Source organism: Loxodonta africana, chromosome 2 (assembly GCF_030014295.1).
Source record: "Loxodonta africana isolate mLoxAfr1 chromosome 2, mLoxAfr1.hap2, whole genome shotgun sequence".
In the NCBI taxonomy this organism is placed as follows: domain Eukaryota; kingdom Metazoa; phylum Chordata; class Mammalia; order Proboscidea; family Elephantidae; genus Loxodonta; species Loxodonta africana.
In genome coordinates this window covers 117,760,459-117,788,288 of record NC_087343.1, presented here as the reverse complement: position 1 = coordinate 117,788,288, position 27,830 = coordinate 117,760,459, and the positions used below count along the sequence as shown (strand labels likewise).

Here is a 27,830-nt window from a genome sequence, read left to right as displayed (position 1 = left end):
TCCAGCATGAAGGTGGAACAGGTACCTTCTTCTCTGTCATACTTCTACTTCTTATCAACTCACCTCACTGACTCCTTACATCTTCTCATCTCCCTCCTCCCCCCATTCTATTGACCATTTCTTTCCTGTTTGAAGGATGGAAACACCAACATTAAGAAAACTCTAAAAGAAATTCTTTCTTTTTTTTAATAGTCTTTTCTTTCTTTCTAGAGTTCACTATCTTAGTACATTGAAAATTTTGGTCTTCAGAACACTAAACATGTTTTCACTGTCCTAGTCCAAGATTTAAAAAGTAAGAAACTAAAGAATGTGTTAAATTAATTTGCAAAATAAAAAAAAAATTGGCAGCATATTATGAACTATATTTTATGAGGAAAAAGTATGAATGAAAACAATACTCAACAATAATCCATTCCATCATAAATATTTTTCACTCAGTGTGTGAATCCTCTACCCAACTTAGTCAAATGTTAAAATGTTCAGGTATACAACTGTGGAGTAAAGAATTGGACATTACCCAAAGAATTTAGTCTTTGCCCTTGCTTCCTGAGAAATAACCTCTCAAACCTTAGAATTTCTCCAGTGATTGAAGTGTCTTTGATGAGGCTTTCAGATCACACCTGAGGGTTTATACTAATCAAATGACTCAGGTGGGGGCTGTCCATACCAGAAAGGCCACTTCATGATATCAGCTGACCTCAGCCCCAATAAAGGCTCTGGACATGGAAACTCCATGGGTTTACTGGTTTGTGAAAGACACTGATGCACATGGGAAGGTAGCACATCACTTTTCAGAACACAAGAGCTAAGCGCTGGGAACCCTCCCAAACCTTGCCCTATGCATCTCTTCATTTGTATCCTTATTGCTATAATAAAACTGTCATCATAAGTATAGTATAGTGCTTTCCTGAGTTCTGAGAGTAGTTCTAGTGAATTATCAAACCTGAGGGACAAGTGGGAGCCAGCAGGTTAGAAGTGAAGGGGTATCCTGGGAACCCCCAAGCTTATGGCTGGAATCCTAAAGGGGCAGTAGTACAAAACCCAAATTTGTAGCCAATAGGTCAGAAGTGATGATGTTGTAGAGACTGCAAGCTTATGGCTTTTTTTTATTATTACTATTCACTTTTATTAAGCTTCAAGTGAACGTTTACAAATCCAATCAGTCTGTCACATATAAGTTTACATACATCTTACTCCGTACTCCCACTTGCTCTCCCCCTATTGGGTCAACCCTTTCAGTCTCTCCTTTCCTGACAATTTTGCCAGCTTCCCTCTCTCTCTATCCTCTCATCCCCCCTCCAGACAAGAGTTGCCAACACAATCTCAAGTTTCCACCTGATATAATTAGCTCACTCTTCATCAGCATCTCTCTCCCCCCCGCTGACCAGTCCCTTTCATGTCTGATGAGTTGTCTTCGGGGATGGTTCCTGTCGTGTGCCAACAGAAGGTCTGGGGACCATGGCTGCCGGGATTCCTCTAGTCTCAGTCAGACCATTAAGTATGGTCTTTTTATGAGAATTTGGGGTCTGCATCCCACTGATCTCCTGTTCCCTCAGGAGTTCTCTGTTGTGCTCCCTGTCAGGGCAGTCATCGATTGTGGCCGGGCACCAACTAGTTCTTCTGGTCTCAGAATGATGTAGGTCTCTGGTTCATGCGGCCCTTTCTGTCTCTTGGGCTCTTAGTTGTCGTGTGACCTTGGTTATGGCTTTTTCACAATTTAAAATATTTCAAATTTGCCTTCTGTTTTGATTTCTGTCTTTTTTTTAAAAAAAAAAGTTTTAAACTAAAAAAAGTATATGCGGTTTTAGAGTTTCCAACATACATTCACATAGGTTTTCTTATGTGATCTTTACAACAACCATGTGGAATTACTATAGAAGGCTGACTTGTCCAAGGTGTGGCTAGTACTGGACTGGGTTCTCTGTGTTCAAATCCCTGGCCCACATGGAGATTTATATATTCCTGATGAATTTCCTAAGAAGAGTATTTTATAATCTTTTCGCTCTTCTATTTTCAATAGACTAATTAATTGATTTAAAAGAGCCACTTAAATAGAATCTTAATAGTGCGTATTCTAGTTCAGAACTTTTTTTCTCAAACTGTGGGTTTCCACAACTGGAAATCTAATTTGACATGATATTTAATTATCTCATTTTCAAAACCTAAAAAGAAAAAGATCACTATCTCTCTTCAAATTTTAAACACACAGCACTTTTTAAAAATATCAGACAAATGACAGCATAAGAGGATTAACAGCAGAAGCACAGCCAGTTAGATGCCTCCAAAAATAATATTACTGGGGAAAAAAAGTTCTTTAGAAATAAAAAACATGGGTTTTGCTCTAATTTATCTGGATGGCCATTAAGAAAAAAAAAAAAAAAACCCACTGCTGTCGGCTCACAGAGACCTTATAGGGCAGAGCAGAACTCCCACACAGAGTTTCCAAGGAGCACCTGGTGGATTCAAACTGCTGACCTTTTGCTTAGTAGCCTTAGCTCTTAATCACTACGCCACCAGGGTTTCCAGGATGGCTATATTACTATAAAAATATTCCCTTGAAATTTACTACCACTATTAACCATAAATATCTTGTTTTTTATCTTGTTTTTTAAAAGACTCGCTATGAAAATTTGCAAAATTTTATGTTGAGTTTCTTCTCAAATGAAGATAATTTCTTAAAATATGCGATAAACGGCTGACCTTTTAAGATAATATATAAAAACCAAAAACCAAACCCACTGCTGTCAAGTTGATTCCGACTCATAGCAACCCTACAGGTCAGAGTAGAACGGCCCTGTAGAGTTTCCAAGGACTGCCTGGCGGATTTGAACTGCCGAACTCTTGGTTAGCAGCCGTAGCAATTAACCACTACACCACCAGGGTTTCCAGATAATATATATTAGCTATTAATCTTAATCTGTGTTCATTCCCCTTTGAACACTCTGCTCTTGCCACGCTAGCCTCTGCAGTTCCTCATTCAGACCAAGGAATGCTCTTTCCCCAGATACCCATGGAGGATATTCAGCCAAATACATCACAATGGCTCTACCAGTTGTATACAATTGGACAGGTCAATATCCATGCTTACCAAGTGCTAAACACTTTTAGTATTACCATGCACATAACCCCATAGATAACTCCTTTGTTCAAATCACATCTCTGCTCAAAGCTCATTAGGAGGCCTTCTCTGACCACATGTTTTGACTGTGATATTTGAAATTAGCAGCTCTCCCCTACACAGACACATACACACTATCTAACCCTTGTCCTCACTATCATTTTCAGATCTAGCCATTCATTATCTCCTTAACTGGCTTCATTTTCATAGCATTTATTGTATTCTGACAAAATACAGAACACTGTGCAGCACACGGTGAGTGCCAAGTAAATATTTTCTAAATGAAAAGATGTTGAATCACATATATTTTACATTACTGTCTTTGTTAGCTTTTAAAAATTGTGCTAATAATGACCCAATAGATCCTAGTGAACTATGGAAGGAACTCTGATATGGGTTTAAGGAAAAGAAGGTTTGTTTGATTGCATAAAATAATAAATTGAAAAGACTTGAATATATCATAAAGTATATTATAAGCCTGTATAGAAGGAAAATCATTGAACAGTAATAGTGAAAGAGGCAAGCTATATTACCTATACATAACATAAAACAGTCTTTTAAGTCATTTGAAACCAAGAAAATGAGTACAGCACCTAATTAAAAATACTGCTTTCCTCTCTTAGGAACTGTTCTCTGTTTGAATGCATCTGCTCACGAATGTTGTTGCCATGAACCTATCTCTTCATGACAAGTTAGCAGTTTCAGCCACAGAGAGATTTACTCTCCTCTCCAAAATCTGCCTCTATTATTCTGGAATTTTATACCAAATTCTGGTAGAAAGGTACAATTAGTTGATTGAAACAGACATGCAAGTGATTTGTCTAAGGTTCAAGATATTGGCTCTCTAACTCAACTGAATTTAATCATGAACTTGTTTGCTTTGATATCCATTCAGAAATAGATTTCTTTCAAAAAACAGTTAAATCTGAAGAAACACTAAATTCAAAAAAGCAAATAAACTTTCAGAGTATCATTTAAACAGTAAGTTGAACTAAATGTCTTTCTTACTTATTTTTTACCTCACTCTAAACAGTATAACCTAGGCTCTAAAATCTAGATTCTACAATCTGGAGCAACAGATAATGGTTAAGAACATGGGCTCATTTCTCAGCTCTGCCTCTTATCAGTTGTGTTATCACAGACAAGCAATTTGCTATTTTAAGCCTCAGCTCCTTATTCATAATACTGTATGAGTTTAAAAAAAATACAAGAATATGTGAGGGTTAAATGAGAATGCATATAAAAAACTCAACGAGCACCAGGCTCCTAGAAATTCCTCAATGAATTTAATCCTTCGACAAGTATTTATGGGGTCAGCACTGTTCAAGGTACTGGCGATGGTGTTGTACTAACTGTTAAACACAGTTGTGGCCCTTATAGAAATTACATTTAACTTAGGGGAGATAGACAATTAAAAATACATTATATAAGCCGTGACACAAATATACACATGCACACCCACGTTCATTACAGCATTACTCACAATAGCAAAAAGACGGAAACAACTTAAGTACCCATCAACAGATGAATGGATAAACAAACTATGGTACATACACACAAAGGAATACTGTGCAACGATAAAACACAACGATGAGTATACGAAACATCTCACAACACGGATGAATCTGGAGGGCATTATGCTGAGTGAAATAAGTCAAACACAAAAGGACAAATATTGTATGAGACCACCATTATACAAACTCATGAAAAGGCTTACACACAGAGAGAAACAATTTTTGATGGTTACTACGGAGGGGAGGAGTAGGGACAGAAAAACACTAACTAGACAATAATAGGCAAGTGGTAACTTTGCTGAAGGGAAGACAGTACACAATATTGTGGAAGTCAGCATCACTTGACAAAGGCAAGGTCACAGAAGCTTCATAGACACATCCAAACCACCTGAGAGACAGATATACTGGGCTAAGGACTGGGGACCATGTTGTTGGAGGACATCTAGTTCAATTGGCGTAACAGAGTTTAAAAAAGAAAATGTGCTACATCCTACTTTGGCCATCTAAGATACTCCATTGGTTCCACCTTGTCTGGAGCAAGAAAGAATGAAGAAAACCAAAGATACAGGAGAAAGGTTAGTTCAAAGGACTAATGGACCACAGCTATCACAGCCTCCACCAGACTGAGTGCAGCACAACTAGATGGTGCCCAGCTACCACCGCTGACTGCTCTGATAAAGACCAAAATAGAGGGCTCTGGACAGAGCTGGAGAAAAATGTAGAACAAAATTTTAACACACAAAAAAAGACCAGACTTATGGGTCTGACTCAGACTAGAGAAACCCCAAGAGTATAGCCCCTGGGGCACCTTTTTTACTCAATACTGAAGTCACTCCTGAGGTTCACCCTTCAGCCAAAGATTAGACAGGCCCATAAAACAAAATGAAACTTAATGGGCACACAGGCCAAGGGCAAGGACGAGAAGGCAGGAGGGGACAGGAAAGCTAGTAATGGGGAACCCAAGGTCGAGAAGGGGAGAGTGTTGACATGTCGTGGGGTTGGCAACCAACGTCACACAACAATATGTGTATTAATTGTTTAATGAGAACTATTCTGCTCTGTAAACCTTCATCTAAAGCACAATAAAAAAAAAATTAAAAATACACTATATAATGTCAGAATTTAGATACCTATGACAAACAGAAATTGAGAAGATAAGGGGGTGGGGGACAGTGAGGTATTATTTCACCATGGTTAGTCAGAAAAGGCCTCTCTGATGATGAAGTGACATTTGAGCAATAAACTGGACAAAGAACAGGCCATGTGCACGTCCAATGTGTTCGCTGATACGAAGATGATGATGTTGGATAATAAATAGCTCCTGTTTACAACAATGGAACCCTGATGGCATAGTAGTTAAGAGCTACAGCTGCTAACCAAAAGGTTGTCGGTTTGAATCCACCAGGCACCCCTTGGAAACTCTACGGGGCAATTCCACTCTGTCCGATAGGGTTGCTATGAGTCGGAATCAACTTGATGGCGATGGGTTTGGTTTTTGGTTTGGTTTACAAGACCTTCCATCTTCCATAACTCTATACAGACTCTGGGAGTCAGTGTAGATCAGCCAGGGGAGGGTGAGGAGTGGGTGGCTCAGGTACCTACTAGCTTCATGACCAGGAGAAAGTTAAATAATATCTTTAGTCTGATCATCTACTTTACTGGAACTCTGAAGGAATACACATAAGAATATGAAGATAAGAAAGAGACTACATTGGCTGCTGTGTCCTCTAGTCAGACATTATAACGATATGTTTTCTTAGGTAAGAGCAGAAATAAGTAAGAGAGAAGAAAACTGCTATAAAACAGAAATTACTTTGGGACCAAAACATCATTCTTTATGTAGGCTAAAAATGAAGTCTGGCATGATGGAATTAGACATTTTACAGCACATTATATGGTCAAAGACATTAACTTCTTACACAAATTTAAATCAAGAATGAGATCCCAGTTATAAGAGTACAAATAACTTTTCAAAGGAAGATATATATGATAGATAAAACCACCACCACAAAATCCATATAATTTGCTCCACTCATAATTGAAAATTATTTAACTTTCACAATCTCTTTGTGATTTTCTTCTAAAAGAGTATCAGTCTTTAAATCAAGAACATAACATTTACAACAAACTGACATAATGATTTGCATATTTCAAATACCAGTACTTTACCCAGTAACCCAGTGCCGTCGAGCTCCTTGGAAACCAGTACTTTAGGACAGGTTAATAGTCAGCTATATAAACTTAAAATTTTTACCTCATAAAACAATCATACACAGCCCCTTAATCTTGTGTAGCTCTCAGTTTACAGTTATATTTTATGGGTCGTGCTATAAAATGATGAGATAATCAGCTCCATACTCAGTGTTGGGGAGAGAGATTATAACTGATCAGATAACAGTCCAGAAAATCTCCATCTACCTAGGCTCACTTCATGGAAAATTTTACATAGTGAGGACTACAGCCTTATTTAAAATTATATATTTCTACTCAAGCCCAGATCTGCATTTTTATGTTCCTGTTTTATGACTTTGGTCTCTCTATTTAGATCTGGCTAAGCCTTTCCGAAAATCAAACCAAACCCGCTACTGTTGAGTCAATTCCAACTCATAGTGACCCTGTAGAACAGAGCAGAACTGACACATCAGGTTTCCAAGGTTGTAAATCTTTACAGAAGCAGACTGCCACATCTTTTTCCCATAGCTAAGCCTTTATACAATGCAAATACTCGGTTGGTTTGTGAAATGAGGTATTAATATCTCTGAAACTCCAGCTGTATATCCTGAACCTACCATGGGAAAAAACTATTTTTACTGAACCTGAATTTTTCTTTTTTTTAATACTGGGATTTACTGAAACAAGAAATTCTATGCTTCAGTTATTTTAGTACTAGTGGTAATCGTACAACCCTTTTATTTCTGAATTTCTGGGAAATAATCTAGGAATTTTATTTACCGCGGGAAGTGTTAACTCACAAAGCATTCTTGAAAAAATAAAAAGTATATATATGCACCTACCTTAGCAATAGGATTTAACAGAACTACACCTGACTTCTTAGTGATGACCTGTTTTGTTGTGTAGTGATGATCTATAAGTTGAGGGATGTTCGTAAACCCAGTGCCTTCGAATCTATACAGATTCTGGAGAGAGAACAATGAAGTAGAATAAATGTGAAGACAGTGCATTAAAAAGACTACATTCATCAATGAATTAAATTCAATTAAAAAAATTAACGAATAGATCTGAAATGCATTTTGCTAAAATAATAACCAAACAAAGCAAAGCATGGGATACATCTGAATTGAAGAATAAGATGTAAGTTTAGATATGTCTACGTGTATGTTCCATTTGATAAAACAAGATGAAAAATAATGCCAAAAGTTTGAAGTATATACAGTTTAATAATAAATATTTAAAGAACACCTCTGATAATTTATTTTCTACTTATCAACATAGTATTAATTAGTTTTTCTATAGTGAGGTTATTTATGCATTATCTATTCAGTTATCAACAACAAACTTTTGGCAAAAAAATAAAAATAAAATGTACCAATGACAAAACTCAGATATCAGCATGCTCAGAGCTTAGCATTTTTTTTTAAATTTCATATCAGGTAAATAACATTTTTCCAAACTCTGCCAAGATCCCACTTCTCTATCATCATATTTCAAATAGGTATACAGGTTGACTATCATATAGATGAACAGATAATCATAAATTGAGCAAAAAAAAAATATGTCATTAGCCATGACTTTTCAATGCAGGAAGCACTGTACTGTCATGTAATAAAAACTGTCATCTAATTGTTCACAAAGTGCTCACCTGTATATACAACAAATGTGAATCCGCTCCATTTTAAGAAAATAAGAAATAAGAACTTTGAAAACTCTCTAATTTTGGATATTATTTGTATTATTTTCCTAATTAACAAATAGAAAACTCAGATCACCTTTTCCGTAGTAATAGACTTGACGACAATGGTTTTTTTTTTTTTTTTTTGGCTATCATAATTTAATTTACAGACCACTTTTTAAATGAATATTTCTATTTCATCAAGTGAAGTACAAACATCATTAGCTTTACTTTAATACTTAAAACTATAGAGTATAATTCAACTCAGGCATTTTGCATAGAGTCTATTCAGGGCAGCTGTTAATAAACTGCCTAAAAAACTTCTCTACACAGCAGCTAAACCTGCTATATTACCATGGATGTTTAGAAATATTTCACACTGAAGAAACTAATATATTAATATGTGTGCAACACACTGAGCAAGTTACTAATCTCTCAGTGCCTCAAGTTTATTCACTGGTGAAACGAAATAATCTTTGGACTTCTCACAGAATAACTGTGAGACCTGACCAAGTATTAACACGCAGAGCACTTAGCTCAATGTATGGCACACGGTATGCATTCAATTAAAATATCACCATATGCATGATAAACCTTAGATTCCAAATCTGGATATATGAAAAGAAACATTTTCAAAGAACACTGATTAAGTATAAATTACATTTTCTCAAGGAATAATGATTACCTCTAAATAACTCAATTATCACAGAATTCTTATATAAAATTGATTAAAACATAAAGAAATTTGAAAGGTCATAGATGCACAACATGTAACAAAAGCAACATTTCAAACTAATATACTATTTCTTTTATTCTCCTTCAGTGTAGTCTTAACACAGTAGTGGAGGGAGTGTATAGTACTATAACAGAAATTTGATCATGTTATTACTCTACTCAAAATCCTCATCTCTCTCAGAATAAAACACTTACTATAAGGATCCCTGGTGGCACAGCGGTTAAGCATATGGCTGTTAACCAAAAGGTTGGCATTTTGAATCCACCAACCACTCCTTGGAAATCCTATGGGACAGTTCTATTCTGTCCTATAGGATCACTATGAGTTGGAATCAACTCGATGGCAACAGGTTTGGTTTGGTATGGCCTATAGGAATTTTTTTTTTTTTTTATATAGGAATTAGTGGGTGATGCAAAGGGTTAGCACACTCAGCTGCTAACCAAAAGATTGAAGGTTCGAGTCAACCCAGAAGCACTTCAGTAGCAAGGGATGGAGATCTACTTCCAAAAAGTCAAAACCTAAAAAAAAAAAACACAAAGTCTTGTTCAAAGTGACCCTGTAGAACAGAGTAGAAATGCCCCAGAGGGTTTCCAAGGCATGGAATGCCAGAAAAATGAACAAATCTGCCTTGGAAGAAGTACAGCCAGAGTGCTCCTCAGAAGTAAGGATGGTGAGGCTTTGTCTCACATACTTTGGACATGTCAGCAGGAGGGCCCAGTCCCTGGAGAAGGACTTCATGCTTGATAAAGTAGTTGTTGTTGTTAGGTGCCGCTGAGTCAGTTCCAAATCATAGCAACCCTATATACAACGGAATATAGAGGGTCAGCGAAAAACAGGAAGACCCTCAACAAGATGGACTGACAGTGGCTCCAACAGTGGGCTCAAACATAGCAACAATTGTGAGGATGGTACAGGACTGGTCAGTGTTTCGTTCTGTTGTACACAGGGTCAGTGAGTCGGAACCAACTCAATGGCATCTAACAACAACAACAATGATGACAATCTTTACGGACTGCCACATCTTTCTCCCCCAGAGTAGTTGGTGGGTTCAAACTGCCAACCTTCCAGTTAGCAGCCCAGCACTTAACCACTGCACCACTGAAAACCCTATGGAGCACATTTCTACTCTGGCACAAATGGTGTTACCATGAGTCAGAGTTGACTTGATGAACACTGGTTATGGCCTATAACAGCCTGTATGGTCTGTTTCCCATAATTTCTCTTACCTCATCTCTTACCATTTGTTTACTCCCCTATAGCGACATTTGCCAGCTTCTTGTTCCAAAAGCCGATACATACATTCCTTCCTCAAGGCCTTTGTATTTGTGGCTTGAAATACTTCCTCAGATAGCCATATGGGTAATAGCTCCCTTACTTCTTTCTAGTCCTTCATCAGATGTCACCATTTCAGTGAGGTCTACCCTAGCCACCCTACACAATTTCAATATCCATTTTCTCACCCCAACTAAATACTTTATTTCCCTTTACTGGTTGAATTTTTCTCCTTAGAACCTATTGCTATTAACATCATTTATCTTATTTACTGTCTATCTCCCCCTCTAGAATGTAAGCTCATAAGGTGATGGATTTTTACATTTGTTTTGTTATCACAATATCCCTAAAGGCCTAGAACAGTTTCTAGTATACACCGCCTGAATCAATAAACATGTGTGAATGAATGAAATGCAATGCATTTTTAACAACAGTGAAGAAGTTAAAGAGACAACTTAGTTTAGAAATGAATAGGGAGGTTCACATACATAAACTCAAGATGCCAAAATACAATGTTTGGAAAAGAGTAGGTAGTGAGATGAAGTTCACAGAGAATGAAATTTCAAATCAGCTTCCAGTGTCATCATGCCTCAAGTAAAATTTTAATACAACTCTATAACTACAGAAATATTAAATAAAATATTTAATACTTTAATTTTCCCTACCTTAATTTGGAGCCCTGGTGGTTAAGAGCTCGGCTAACTAAAAGGTCAACAGTTGCAATCCACCAGCTGTTCCTTGGAAACCTAGGGGCAGTTCTACTCTGTTCTACCGGGTAGCTGTGAGTCGGAATGGACTCAACAGCAATGGGTTTTTTTTTTTTTTCTTAATTTAAAACTAAATCGTGTTATTAATTTAAAGATAGGTGTCTGCCATTGACAGAGTAATCATGATGGACTAATACAGCTATACAAGCAGAAATACTTCTTTCATGGGCTGAAAATAAACATTAGCAATTATTGTTTAAAGCAATCACTCTGAAATCAGCGAAGGTTTCAGAGCCCTAATACAACGCAAAAATTGATTAATTTACTTTTCTTAAAAATGAAGATAGGGTAATCAATCTAAAAATGATGCTAAGACTATATGCTGATAAAGCTCATCTAAACAGCTGAAAGATTCAGAATAGTACATTCACCAAAATTGAAGGAACTGTGACTTAATAAGCTCAAAATTCCAAATACTACATTTGACCTTGTACAGATCTCTAAATTTCTTGTAACTCACCTGACCTGAGGTTGGTTTCAACTACAGATGGATGTTTTAAGTATCTCCAAATAGTTTTAACAATAATATGATAAAGAAAATCCAGACTAACCTTTAAATAAGAGGCTTCTCTTCGAGCTAAGGTTGCTACTAATCATCTCTTATATGAACTCCAAAAGAAGCAATAAAAAATAGTAGTGTAGAATAAATTTCTACGACTGTCTACAAAGATCATTTTATTGATTGTTACTGATATTATATTTTACAATACCAAATATTAAGTATATTATTAAATAAGTACAAACAGAAATATGGTATGACTCAATTTTTATAAAATAAAAATTATATACATGAGTATATTTCAAAAACCTACAAAAATATACACTGAATCAATAGGAGATTATTATTATGGAGTATACATTCCATGTGCCTGAAATTTTATAAAAATTATGTATTACTTCTGTTTTTAAAACATTTACTACACCTAGAATTTGTTTTTGAGTTATCACTGTGAATGAATCATGCATATAGATAAAAAACACATGAGAATAGAATCTGATTTTATTCCTATACATATATCTAGAGGACTGTTATTATGCCAGGAAGTCAGACAAAACAGAGACAGCACGTAAAAACGAGAAGGGGATTCAGTGAATGTATAACCTGAAAAAATACGCCTGAAGAGATCTCCTGAAAAAACATCTAGATTCAGGGTTCAGGATAAACAGGTTTAAGGAAGAAAAATGGAAAGGAAAATCATTTCTGAACGGGGCTGAGATAAGTTGAACACAACAGAAAGTTAACATACTCCTTTTTTGAAAAATGCCTAACAATGAAAATACAAAATATAAGCTGCAGTTTTCTCAAATAAAAATGGCACAGGGAGTATTACAAATAACTAATTAAACAGGTACACACTTTTTATTTTTTTTTTACAGAAGGGATTCTAGGGGAGTTTGGAGAATAATATTAGTAAGGTTTTGGTATGGCCATTTATTCATTCTTCGTATGTTGGCTCAACCTTACTAACTTCCTTAGGTCCCCCTGATACAAGCTTTCATAGCACTGTGTAGCTCTCCTTATAGAACTTATTACAGTTTATAATTCTATACTGTGTGTAATTTATGAATAACTGTGATCACCCTCGACTACAAGTGTCACCATTATATCCTCGGGCCTTATACAGAACTCAATCAATTAGTATATTCTAGAAAACAATATTAAGAAAGTTTTTTGTATGGCTTGATTTTACTAAGAAAAAAGTCTCATAAGTCTTTATTTGTGTATGAGGGACACAGAAAATGACATCTTAAACAGTTTCATTTTGACTTCAAGGTACTTATTGCTTTCCCTTGTGTCCTTAAATGGTAGGACTAGAAGGGCAAAAACTAATTCTAAATATACAAAGCTAAGACCACAAACTTGGAATTAACTCTCATCCAAACAACTGGATTACTATTCATATCCGTTTAGTCTCCCATAAGACCTACAGCATGAATTTAAAAGTTAGTTCAGAGTCTAGAGATTGTGGCAAGAAAACAAAATAAACCTAACTGGTACATTCAGAGAATGAATCCATCACCTCAAAGTAAAGCTTAGCACAAGACAGATATCCAATAAACACCTGCTGAATGAATTAATAATTTGATACAACCCTACCCAGTTTTACATGGTAATTACTCACAACCTCCAACTTCCCTTTATTGGTAAGAAGGAGCTCTCTTAAATCTCTGATTCTGTGTAAAAAAAAAAAAGAATACAACATGGTTTTACCCACAATTACATCCCAGGACCTCACTTGGTACTCACTCCTTTAGTATTTCCTGAACGAATAAATGAATAAAAGATGATGCTATGTCATTACATCAAGGATTTTTCCCCCAAGATTTTATTTACAAGTATTTATTATGCTGTTATTTTTAGTTCATCATCATATGTTAATTTGGATTTCATGGTTCAACTAATCATCCCTAATCTTGCATCTTTAATATTTCTCTGTTCACAATTCTACTACTGTAACACATACTTAGGTTTTAAACCACTGACAAGAGGAGCCATACATGCTTCAGTTTCAGCACCTTGTGTTACATATCATGGTTCTTTGCAAAAATGGGTGCTTAGCAAATGAGTGTTAGATAAATTAATTATAGAAATATAAATTAGTATGCTCCTATTAATAATAGCATAAGAACTTTTAAAGTGCTTTTGTTTTATCATATGCATTTTTTGTTTTATCATAAACAAAAGCAAGGATTTGATTATATATTTACTTATCAAATGGAATGAAGCTATTTGAATATGAAAATCTATCAACATTTATGATACAAAATAAACAGCTTAATCACAAATTCTACAACATAAACAGGCTAGTAACCACATAATAGGTCAGTAAACAACACTAGAATTATGATGAATTCAGATATTCTTGCTTTTGTTGGGTACCATCAAGTGGATTCCAACACATAGATAGTAACACCATGTGACAGAACAGAACTGTCCCCAGAGGGTTTTCTAGGCTCTAATCTTTATGGGAGCAGATCTCCAGGTTCCCCCCCGCCCCACTCACCCCCTATAGCCACTGGGTAGATTCAAACCACCAACATTTTGGTTAGCAGCCAAGCACTTAACTGCTGCGCCATGGTGCCAGATACTCTCAGTTTTATAAAATTAATATATTTAATGCAAAACAAGAGGTAGAGTTTTTCTTGCCTGAAATAGCTAGAAGTCTGCTAAAGTGGTAAAAGATATAAAAATTGAAAATATCTGCGTCCATATTGCTCAGTCATAATGTTCACAAGATGGAGCTTCACACCATGTTAAAAAGTAACTGTGACATGAATACAAAAATAAACCTTCAAAAAATTGCCACCCTAGACTCCAGTTGACAGCAGCAATGCTGCTAAAAATAATATTTGTGGATAAATCCCAAAATAACATATTTATCACAATTAAAATTTCACAAATAAATCTCAGAAACCAAAAAGACATTTCTAAAATTAACTTTTCCAATCACACTGATATTTCTTACAAACTACATTTGTATTTTTCTCAAATAAAGACATCAAATAATTGTAACAATATCTAATATTTGTACAGCACTTCACACCTTATAAAGTACTTCTGTATAGATTCATTGATCTAATTTTCACAAAAATTTTACAGGATATCAACCCTATCACGCAGATGAGGAAACTGAGGTTCAAATGAATTAAATGACTTCCCAAACCACAGAGCTTATAACTACAGAGTAGAGACTGAAACCTCAGTCTTATGACTCCAAGCACAAAGCTCTCTTCCCTGTTAATCTTCTCCTTCTCTAACAGCCCTTATTACGTTATGTCTTCCTCTCTTAACACATCTGTCACATCATTTATGTACAGATTTTATAATTTAATACTGGATTATAAATTCCTTGATTGGAACATTACAGATAATCATTAGATATCTAATAATAAATTTCTGTTTATTGCCTGCTTCAAGGCAACAAGCACGTAAGAAAGAAGTGGAATAATTTTAGCTCATGGAGGATTCACCAGTGCAAAATAAAAAATCATTAAAACTTCCCAACACTTTGAACCCCACATTCAGCCACCTAAAGCGCTCGGCATTATATGGTGAAAACACATTAGAATAAAAATTAGGCAGTGCAAAACCTGAAGCACTTACTGAAACACAAGCACTCTCATCTTTAACAGAGATCTTTAATTTCGATAACAAAGGGAAGCTGAATAAAACTTTAAAAATTAACTTGTACCAATGTCTATTTTTAGCATATATTAGTGGGTTTTTTTTATGCTGTTCATTTTAGCCCCTTAAAGCAAAATGGTGATATCAAAGAAAATTGATAATTTGCAAGCTGACTCTTTCCTTTTTGTTAGTAAGAATATTAATCTAATTTCCTACACTTAAATTTTAAACTAAAAGTACAAGGGAAGTATTTCAGTCTTATTTAATATACGGCATATTTCAAAAATAGTATTATTTAGAGTTTATTATGCTTTACCTACAATTTTTCCTTCTACAATTCTCATACAATTTTATAAATATCATCCACATGGTCTCAAATTGTTATAAGGTAAGTTACCAGCACACACACATTATAAAAGGTTTTGTCAATAAAAAACAACATATTACTATTAGAACAGTGAGTTGGATCATGAAAGCAGGCAAATATGATTATAAAGTGGGGGTCTGAATACTATAAAAAGCTAACAACCAGTGTCAAAGTTACAATATATACTTTAATAGCCTTAGTCAATCTAACTACATTTAAATGCTGTCTATTTTTTAATACAAGTTACCAGATATAAATGTACTAAATCCCACCGGATTGCACACTTTAAAATATTGAATTTTATGTTATGTGAACTTCAATGTGTGTGTGTCATCTAAACCTGTCTGAGGTTATTTAGTACATAAGGCAATTAGTTAGCATCACTCTAGTCCCTGGACATAAACTGAAATCCTCTGGACAGCCATCTTGAAAATTCATACCATTTGAAAGAGTGGAGTAAAAACGACAGATAGAAGCGTATCGATTCTTTCGTATGTCAAAAACAAACATTTGTCAGTGGTTGAAGGTTAAGCAAAATTTTAAGATTTTCTTCATGGGCTGAATGCTCAATAAAGAAAATGTAACCAACATAAGAAGTAGCTTAGCAATACTTAAATAAATTTCCACAATTAAATTAGCATTAGAAGAAGTAAGGTAAATAAATCGTTTTATTTATTTTTCATCAATTTCTATTTATTGTTTATTAAAGACTACAAGCAAGAACCTATATGTTGTGGTTAGGTGCTGTTGAGTCAGTTCTGACTCATAGCCACCCTATGAACAACAGAACAAAACACTGCCCGGTTCTGTGCCATCCTGGCAATGTGTTATGCTTGAGCCCACTGCTGCAGCCACTGTGTCAATCTATTTCACTTATGGTCTTCCTCTTTTTCACTGACCTTCTATTTACTGAGCATAATGTCCTTCTCCAGGGGTTGCTCCCTTCTGATAACAAGTCCAAAGTACGAGAGATGAAGTTTCACCATCCTTGCTTCTAAGGAGCATTCTGGCTGTACTTCTTCTAAGACAGATTTAATCATTCTTCCAGCAGTTCATAGTATATTCAATATTCTTGGCCAACGCCATAATCCAAAGGCATCAATTCTGTTTTGGTTTTCTTTATTCATTGTCCAGCTTTTGCATGCATATGAGGCAACTGAAAACACCACGGATTGGGTCAGGCACACCTTAGTCCTCAAAGTGACATCTTTCACTTGCAGCAGATTTGCCCAACATAATACATCATCTGATTTCTTGACTGCTGCTTCCATGGGTGTTGATGGTAGATCCAAGTAAAATGAAATCCTTCACAATTTCAATCTTTTCTCATTTATCATGATGTTGTTTATTGGTCCAGTTGTGAGGATTTTTGTTTTCTTTATGTTGAGGCGTAATCCATATTGAAGGCTGTAGTCTTGGATCTTCATCAGTAAGCGATTCAAGTCCTCTTCATTTTCAGCAAGTAAGGCTGCGTCATCTGCATATTGCAGGTTGTTAATGAGTCTTCCTCCATTCCTGATGTCCCATTCTTCTTCATATAGTCCAGCTTCACAAATTATTTGCTCAGCAAACAGGCTGAATCAGAATAGTGAAAGGATACACCCTGATACAATCTTTTCCTGACTTTAAACCACACAGGTTTCTTCTGAGCACAAGTAAGTGTTCTGGAATTCCCATTCTTCGCAATGTTATCAGTAGTTTGTTATGATCCACACAGTCAAATGCCTTTTCATAGTCAATAAAACACAGGTAAACATATTTCTGATACTCTCTGCTTTCAGCCAAGATCCATCTGACAACCAACAACGATATCCCTCATTCCACATTCTCTTCTGAATCCAGCTTGATTTTCTGGCAGTTCCCTATCAGTGTACGGCTACAACCACTTTTGAATGATCTTCAGCAAAATTTTACTTGTGTGTGATATTAATGAAATTGTTCAATAACTTATGCATTGCGTTCATCACCTTTTTTAGAATGGGTACAAACATGGATCTCTTCCAGTCAGTTGACAAGACAGCTATCTTCCAAATTTCTTGGCATACACAAGTCAGCACGTCCAGTGTCACATCTGTTTGTTGAAACATCTCAACTGGTATTGCATCAATACCTGGAGCCTCATTTTTCACCAATGATTTCACTGCAGCTTGGACTTCTTCCTTTAGTACCATCAGTTCTTGATTATATGTTACTTCCTGAAATGGCTGAACATCAACCAATTCTTTCTGGTACAGTGACTCTGAGTATTCCCTTCCAACTTCTTTGATGCTTCCTGTATCATTTAATATTTCCCTGCAGAATCCTTCACTACTACAGCTCAAACCTTGAATTTTTTCTTCAGTGTTTTCAGAAATGCCAAGCATGTTCTTTCCCTTTGGTTTTCTATGTCCAGGTTTTTGCACATTTTATTACAGTATGTTACTTTGTCTTCTTAAGCTGCCCTTTGAAATCTGTTCAGTTCTTTTACTTCATTATTTCTTAGTTTTACTTTAGCTACTCTATGTTTAACAGCAAGTTTCAGGGTCTCTTCTGATATCCATTTTTTTTTTTTCTTTCCTGTCTTTTTCAATGACTTTTTGCTTTGTTCATGTATGATGTCCTTGTTGTCATTCTACAACTCGCTTGGTGTTCAATCATTAGTGTTCAATGCATCAAATCTATTCTTGTGATAGTCTCTACTATTGACGGATGTTTGCAGCTATTTCTTCTCATTCTGAATCATGCCACATCAGCAAATGAAGGTCCCGAAAGCTTGACTCCATCCATGTCATTAAGGCCAACTCTTTTTGAGGAGGCAGCTCTTCCTCTGTCATATTTTGAGTGCCTTCCAACTTGGGGTCTCATCTATATCAGACAATGTTCCACTGCTATTCATAAGGTTTTTACTGGCCAATTTTTTCTGAAGTCTTTCTAGTCTGTCTTAGTCTGGAAGCTCTGCTGAAACATGACCTCCATTGGTGACCCTGCTGGTACGTGAAATATCGGTGGCATAGCTTTCAGCATCACAGCAACACGCAAGCCACAATAGTATGATATACTGAGAGACGCATGGGAAAGAGCTTATAAGAACTTATACAGAGGGGGCAAAAAATATAATCCTTAATGAATTACAAAACCAATTCAACTATGATTATTCTAGTCAATAAGAAATTTTCATTACCACTATTCAATAAAATATTTCTTAAAAATCTGATAGCTTATTTTTAAGGCAATTTCAAAAGCATAAAATCCCTAAACTTAAATAGTTTTAGGAGAAAATAAAGAAGATTTTTGATAATATCACATTATTTCTTATTATTAATTTAAAATACCTTTAGTGTTCAAATTAAACTTAAAATATTTGAAATTATTGGATATTTAAATGTAATTTTTTTTATTTATAAATTATTTTTAAGTTAAAATATTTTTAAGTACGTATTCCTTTAATGAGCTATAACATGCTATTAAAATCTTGAAGCACTGTAGTTAAGGGATTCAGATAGAAAAAATTATGTGCTAAAATTTAAGTGTTACAAGCATTTACCACAAACTATTCTTTTTAATATTCACTTTATTATAATTATACCACAATGAACTACATTAAAGTATACATGTAAAACTAAGCTAGAAACGTACATCAGCAAACTGTATGATAAAGTGTCTCCTTTGTCCATCAGAATATACAGAAAGGACATATTCACCAGGTTTCCCATGACTCTCTCGCACCAAAAAGTCTCCTTGTTGTTTTAACAGATCTTGGGCTTCTATCCTGGGGATTGCACCATGGTACCAGTCCTGTTCTGCCAAGGGCTTCTCACTTATGGAAATCACATCAGAGAACTTGAACAAATATAGAAGGGAAAAAGAAAAAAAAGCAAAAACTAAGTTAGAGAAAACAGTGATCCTTTTTCTGATAAAATTCATACCAATTATAAACACTTCTTACATTTGTTCTTCTCCTTCATTAACCTATTAATTACATGATGAATCTAAAATTTTCACAACTTTCAAAGAAAAGATCTTCTACAGGCACTGTTGCTGAAGTTCAGTACAAATATATATTCTTAAATATTTTGTTTTTTCTGTATTATCATACACAGGTACACTTGATATTAGCATTTATAGTCTTAATAAACTAAGTTCAGATGTTAAAGTATATCAGCCAGAGAAATTATAAACAAAAATGGTATTATCAGAGAAATTTTATGACAAAACAACTTCATTTTTACTTAAAAGTTGAGTTATTTATTTTTTATCACATGGGCTGGGAATTGCCCATGTCCTATGTTCCAGAGGCACTATCCAAGGCTTTGCTGCTGCTTTGCGGCTATGCCTTCCCATCCCTATCCCCACTCTCCTCACTTCCTCAGCTATTACCTGTCCAACATGGCTGGTCCTGCTCCTGTACAGTGATGGCAGATAAAGCCTTCAGATAATTAGCAACACTGAAAACCTCCAATGTGCAATTACAAACAGCGGTAAATACAGGAGAGGACTACCAGCCATGAGCACAGCAGGAAAAGCAAGTTCTCTGTTCTATTAGGAAGCCAAATGATAATGCCAATTAGCAGAGATAATTAAGAGCTGACTATATTTCCTTGAAATGTTTCTAATTGATAGTAAACAGAATCACGTATTTTCTAATAAGTAAGAAGTTAACTGATTTTTTGTCTTTTTTTTTTTTCAACCACCCACAGAAACAAAACTGCCCCAGATGCTAAGAGTATTCTATGCGTAAGGTACAATAATTTACACTATCTCTTAAGGTTCTCAAAATACAATATGCACAATGCCTCATTAGAAAGTAATTTCTAAGCTGGAGAAATGCGGATTAATAATAAACAAAAGGCAAAATATTCTCATACAAGTTCTTCCAGGCTGATATTATGAACTCTATCTGGCCCCATGTATGGTAATAAATGAACACTGGTTTTGAACATGGCCTTCACTGTTCGGTACCACCGAAGAGACCTAAAACTTACTGGTGAAATTCTATTTCATATTATGTAAAACCCATTTTCTGGTTTAAAAAAAACAACGTTGAAAATCCCAAATAGACCTCGGAGAAGAATCCACATGTTGGTTTCTACTTTGTTCACTTGAAGTTTTTTTTTTTAATTGTGTTCTTAAAAATAAGTTTGAAGAACTAATTACATGAAGAACTAACCATATCTATAAGAAGCAAAAATGTTGCTTTTAAAAATAAATCAAGATCCATTCAGAATTAATTTTTTTCATATGTTGGTACTATCAATATGTTATCCTTCTTAAAAGACAGTAATAAAAATGGATAAATAGATGACTTTTCCAAAATTTTATCACAGTGCATATCATCAGAGTAAATACCAAAATTTCACTACAATAAAAATATTTCCAAGTCTCATCAATAGCAAAAGTGCTTTATTGATTTTTTTCTCTGAAAAAATGTCACTATGTAAGAAATGTATTGTAACTTCTTAGCAAAGAACATACTTGCATCATTACCCCCCAAAAAAGTCCATACAACAGGAAAGCATCACAGAGATGTCGTTTGCTTGCTTTCTTGTCCTGGTCAACCTATCCTCCCAAATGGGTGTTCAGTTAGAACTGGGGGAATTGAGAGCCTGGAGAATTAAGTCAGAGGAGTATTTAAAGTACAAGAGCTTAGCAAACACTGGAGAAATCCATTTAAGGATCTGAAGGTGAGGAATATGCTTGGGAAAAAATCACCCTGAGAAGATATCTAAGCTGTTGTGTTGTTGTTGTTCCTTTCAAAAGGAATGAATAGGAAGGAACCGATATTGCTATCTCATAGGGACTGCACTCCAATTCTTTAGGTTTATTCATTTCTTTTGGGTAGGAAGGGGAGCTTAGAGATTTGTTATTTCCCATCCCCTAGGCAATACTGCTATGAATTGTAGGCTGAAGTTACAGTGAGTATGTACACTCACAATCACAGAGAAAGGTCATACATATGCCCTCTGAAAGTCGATCAGGAAGCATTAGAAGGAACGATTTTATTAATATGATTTCAATAAAATTCCAATATAATTTGGAAAGCTTAAAAGCAACAGGATGTAGCGTATATTGGCAAGAAAATTCAATATCCCAAGAGCTGTCATAAAATACTTCAAAAATGAAATGAGATTTTTCACCTGAAATATCATAACTTCCTAAGCCTCAGTAGGTGGAAATTTTTCCTTGTTGCTATTTGGGATTTTTGCAAAAGTTATGGGTGAAAAAAAGCCTATTTTCTATAATTAAAGTAATATACTACAGTTAATAAATTACACTTAATATGATAAGCTTTCCTGATTAACTGGGTTAGCCATTTAATAATTTTCTCCAGGCTTTACTCTTAAAGAATATTCCAGTAAAAACCTACTGAGCTTAGTGAAATACAGAGCTTATTTGGCTTAGCGAGATAAATGAAGAGATGAAAAGGCAGTACTAGAAAATGAAAATATGTTTTCTTTGGGAAATTTAAAAAGGTCACTTTTTCTCCTTACCCTCCAAACCAAAAAACCAAACCCACTGCCATCAAGACAATTCCAGCTCATAGGGACCACATAGGGCTTCCAAGGCTGTAAATCTTTACAGAAGCAGACTGCCACATCTTTCTTCCACAGAGCGCTTGGTGATTTCAAACTGCCAACCTTTCGGTTAGCAGTCAATTGCTTTACCCACTGCACCACCAGGCCTCTTTATTCAGTTCAGGCTGATTCCTAAGTAATTAATGAAGATCTGTACACCTTTATCTCAAGCGTCTGAGAAGAAAGATGAGCTCCTTTTTGAGAATCAAAGACAAAGTGCTTAAAAAAAGGCCTGGGTTCTATTAAAATTAAGCACCCAAATATAAAACCATTTTTAAAAACTAGAATAAAACATGGGAAATGAACACGGAAGCCTCTCACTGAGCTTGAACAAACTGAATAAAATTTCAACACAAGGCATTACAAAATACATTTCATGATTTTTTAATAACTATAAAATTAATATTTTATTCTCTTTTCTATTCTTAATTTAGTTATTAATTTACAATTTAAGTAATGGATTATTCCAAGCCTAGTTTGGTAATTGATGGGGGTGAATATAAGTAACTCAGAATTTTAATCATTTCTCAAAAAGTCCATAAAATTCCCTTTAACTCTAAAGTGTTATAAATCAAACCTGTTGCTGTTGAGTTGACTCCAACTCACAGCGACCCTATAGGATAGAGTAGAACTGCTCCATAGGGTTTCTAAAGAGCTGCTGGAGGATTCAAATCACTGACCTTTTGGTCACCAAGTTGAGCTCTTAAGCACTGCACCACCAGGGCTCCAAACTATATAACACTGGGAAATTTTAGGAAGAGATAAGGAATAGAATGACATACAGTTGGAATTAACATAATCACCAAACTCTTGCACAAGGTGGGAAATACCGGTCGATCCAATAGGAATGTGCCTCAGGTTCTAAAAAACTATTTTCAAAGAGAAATGTAACCAAAGAGAAGGAAAAAAAAAAAAGCATTTTACATATGATCCAGCAATCCCACTCCCAGGAATATAACCTAGAGAAATAAGAGTCGTCACACGAATAGACATATGCACACCCATGTTCATCGTAGCACTGTTCACTATAGCAAAAACATGGAAACAACCTAGATGCACAACAACAGAGGAATGGATAAACAAACTGAGCTACATACATACAATGGGGTATTACACAACGCTAAAGAACAACGATGAATCTGTGAAGCATCACACAACATGGATGCATCTGGAGGACATTATGCTGAGTGAAATAAGTCAATCACAAAAGGACAAATATTGTATGAGATTACAACTGTAAAAACTCATGAAAAAATTTACATACAAAAAGAAACAATCTTTGATGGTTACGAGGGTGGGTAAGGGTAGGGATGGAAAAACACTTAACAGACAATAGATAAGTGGTAACTTTGGAGAAGGGTAAGACAAAATACTGGGGAAACCAGCACAGCCTGTACAAGGCAGGGTTATGATACCTCCATAGACACACCCAAACTCCCTGAGGGACCAAATTACTGGGCTGAGGGCTGCAGGGACCATGGGCTCAGGGAACATCTAGCTCAATTGGCACAACAGAGGTTATAAAGAAAATGTCCTACATTCTTCTTTGGTGAGTAGCGTCTGAGGTCCTTAAAGCCTGTGAGCGGCCAACTAGAACACTCCACTGATCTCACCGCTTCAGGAGCAGGGAAAAATGAAGAAAACCAAAGACACAAGGGAAAGATTAGTCCTAAGGACTAATGGACCACACCTACCACGGCCTCCACCAGACTGAGTCTAGTACAACAAGATGGTACCTGGCTATCACCACTGACTGCTCTGACAGAGATCACAATAGAAGATCCTGGACAGAACTGGTCAAAAATGTAGAACGAAATTCTAACTCAAAAGAAAGACCAGACCTGCTGGCCTGACAGAGACTGGAGAAACCCTGAGAGTATGGACCCTGGACACCCTTTCAGCTCAGTAATGAGGCCTCTCCTAAGTTTCACCCTTCAACGAAAGATTGAAGAGGCCCATGGAACAAAACAAGACTAAAGGGGTGCACCAGTCCTGGGGTGGGGACTGGAAAGTAGGAGGAAACAGGAAAGCTGGTAATAGGTAACCTAGGTTTGAGAAGGGAGAGTGCCGACATGTCATGGGGTTGGTAACCAATGTCATGCAACAATGTGTATACTAACTTTGATGAGATGCTAGTTTGTTCTGTAAACCTTCATCTAAAGCTCAATTAAAAATATATATATTTTATACCATTTAGTTTGATAGCTGAACAAAAAATGCTTAACACAAAATGAAACCAAGAAAAATAATTTTCCTGCCATTTTTTTTTTCAAAAAAAAGAAAACAAATATTTCATCTTCAAGACCATTTTGTCTTCAAGCTAGACAAACGGGATGCAAATTTGAGCAGTGTCCAGTCTTTAATAGGCATTAAGGCCTATTTGTAACTGTACAAATTCTAGCTATTTTTTATAGCAAAAAAAAAAAAATTTGATCATTTTCACATCTGCTAGTATCTTTAACTAAAACAGACACTTTACCTAATGTTTACTTTCCACAATAAAATAGCAGAATTCTTATTCATAAATTTTATTTTATTGTACTTTAGATAAAAGTTTACAGAACTAGTTTCTCATTAAACAGTTTGTACACATATTATTTTACGACATTGGCTAACAGCCCCACAACATGTCAACACTGTCCATTCTCAACCTTAGGTTCCCTATTACCAGCTTTCCTGTCCCCTCCTGCTTTCTAGTCCTAGACCCAGGCCTGGTGTGCCCCTTTAGTCTCGTTTTGTTTTATGGGCCTGTCCAATACTTGGTTGAAGAATGAACCTCAAGAGTGACATCATTACTGAGCTGATAGGGTGTCTGGGAGCCATACTCTCAGGGTTTCTCCAGTCTCTTGTCAGGCCAGCAAGTCTGGTCTTTCATTTGAGTTACAATGTTTTTCTATACTTTTCTCCAGCTCTGCCCGGGACCCTCTATTGCGATCCCTGTAAAAGCAGTCAGTGGTGATAGCTAGACAACATCTAGTTGTACTGGAGTCAGTGTAGATGTGGTCCATTAGTCCTTTGGACTAATCTTTCCCTTTTATCTTTAGTTTTCTTCATTCTTCCTTGCTCCCGAAGCAGTGAGACCAGTGAAGTTTCCTAGATGGCCGCTCACAGGCTTTTAAGACCCCAGACGCTACTCACCACAGTAGAATGTAGAACACTTTCTTTATAAATTATGTTGTGCCAGTTGAGCCAGATGTTCCCAGAGACCACACTCTCCACAGCCCTCATCCCAGAAATTCAGTCCCTCGGGGAGTCTGGATATATCTATGGAGCTTCCATGATGTTGCCTTGTACAAGCTGCGCTGGCTTCCCCGGTATTTTGTACTGTCTTACCCTTCACCAAAGTTACCACTTATCTATTATCTGTTCAGTGTTTTTCTATCCCCATCCCTTCCCTCCCTTAAAACCATCAAACATTATTTCTCTTTGTACGTAAACCTTTTCATGAGTTTTTACAATAGTGGTCTCATACAATATTTGTCCTTTTGTGATTGACTTATTTCACTCAGCATAATGCCCTCCAAATTCATCCATGTTATGAGATGTTTCACAGATTCATCATTGTTCTTTATAGTTGCGCATATATATATACATATATATACATACTTTGCTGCGTGTACCACAGTTTCATTATCCATTCTTCTGTTGATGGGCACCTAGGTTGTTTTCATCTTTTTGCTATTGTGAACAATGCTGCAATGAACATGGGTGTGCATATGTCTATTTGTGTGATAACTCGTATTTCTCTAGGATATATCCCTAGGAGTGGGATTGCTGGATCATATGGTACTTCCATTTCTAGCTTTCTAAGGAAGCGCCATGTCCTTTTCCAAAATCGTTGTATCATTTTGCATTCCCACCACCAGTGTAGAAGAGTTCTAATTGGCCCGCAGCCTCTCCAACATTTGTTATTTCCTGTTTTCTTGATTCCTGCCAATAATGCTGGGGTGAGATGGTATCTCATTGTGGTTTTGATTTGCATTTCTCTAATGGTTAACGGCTAGAGATCATGAGCATTTCCTCATGTGTCTGTTGGCTGCTTGAATGTCTTCTTTGGTACAGTGTCTGTTAGTTTTCTTTGTCTATTTTTTAATTGGATTATTTGTCTTTTTGCTGTAGAGGTGTTGGATTTTCTTGTAGATTTTAGAGATTAGACCTTTGTCTGATTTATAATAGACAAATTTTTTTTTCCCAGTCTGTAGGTTCTCTTTTTACTCTTTTGGTGAAGTCTTTTGATGAGCATAAGTGTTTAATTTTTAGAAGAGCCCAGTTATTTAGCTTGTCTTCTGGAGTTTGTATGTTGTTGATTGTGATTTGTATTCTCTTAATGCTGTATATTTTTTTAGTGTTGATCCTATTTTTTCCTCTATGAACTTCATAGTTTTTGGCTTTATATTTAGGTCTTTGATTCATTTTGAATTAGGTTTTGTAAATGGTGTGAGGTATGGGTCCTGTTTCATTTTTTTTTGCAGAAGGACATCCAGTTTTGCCAACACCATTTGTTAAAAAGACAGTCTTTTCCCCATTTGATGGACTTTGGGCCCTTTTCAAAGAACAGGTGACCACAAGTGGATGGATTTGCATCTGGGTTCTCAATTCTGTTCCACTGGTCAATGTAACAGTAGCAGGCTGTTTTTACTACCATAGCTGTATAGTAGGTTCTGAGGTCAGGTAGTATGACTCCTACTTTACCCTTCTTCTTCAATAGTGCTTTACTTATCTGTCTAAAATTAATTATAATTTTTTCCATTTAAAGTTAATGATAATTTTTCCCATCTCTTTAAAGAATGTTGTTGGTATTTGGATCGGGATTGCATTGTATTTGTAAACTGCTTTGGGTAGAACTGTCATTTTTACAATGCTACCTATCCATAAGCATGGTATGTTTTTTCATTTATGTAGATCTCTTTTGGTTTCTTGCAGTAGTGTTTTGTAGTTTTCTTTTTATTTTACATCCCTGGTTAGATTTATCTCTAAGTATTTTATTTTTTTTATGGGCTATTACAAATGGTATTGTTTTCCTGATTTCCTTTTCATTGTTCTATTGGTGTATAGGAATCCAACTGATTTTTGTATGTTTATCCTGTATCCTACAACTCTGCAGAATCTTTCTATTAGTTCCAGTAGTTTTCTTGAGGAATCTTTTGGGTTTACTATATATAGTATTATATCATCCACAAATAGGGATAATTTAACTTCTTTATTACCTACTTAAAAAAAAAATATATGTAGATGCCCCTTATTTCTGTTTCTTGACTTACTACTCTAGCTAGGACCTGCAGCACAATGTAAAATAGGAGTGGTTATAATGGGCATCCTTGTCTCATTCCTGTTCTCAAGGGGAATATTTTCAGCCTCTCTCCATTAAGAATGGTGTTGGCCATTGGTTTTGCATAGATGCCCTTTATTATGTTGAGAGATTTCCCTTCTATACTTCTTTCATTGAGAGTTTTTATCAGGAATGGGTGTTGGACTTTGTCGAATGCCTTTTCTGTGTCAATTGATGATCATGTGATTCTTTTCATTCCT

General features: G+C 35.7%; 1 protein-coding gene across 9 annotated transcripts in view; it reads right to left on the bottom strand.

The window, feature by feature from the left end:
• The window catches only part of FER (FER tyrosine kinase), a 470,096-nt gene that overhangs the window by 228,920 nt on the left and 213,346 nt on the right, over positions 1–27,830 (bottom strand). For 8 of the 9 annotated variants that reach the window (XM_023547996.2, XM_003405006.4, XM_064274743.1 and 5 more), the window contains 2 exons: positions 19,366–19,569; positions 7,647–7,769 (listed from right to left, as the gene is read on the bottom strand). In XM_023547996.2, coding sequence (XP_023403764.1) covers positions 7,647–7,769; positions 19,366–19,569 — 327 coding nt within the window. Of the gene's footprint in view, positions 1–7,645; positions 7,770–19,365; positions 19,570–27,830 lie in introns of those variants that run through there. The other variant, XM_023548019.2, reaches the window with a different exon arrangement.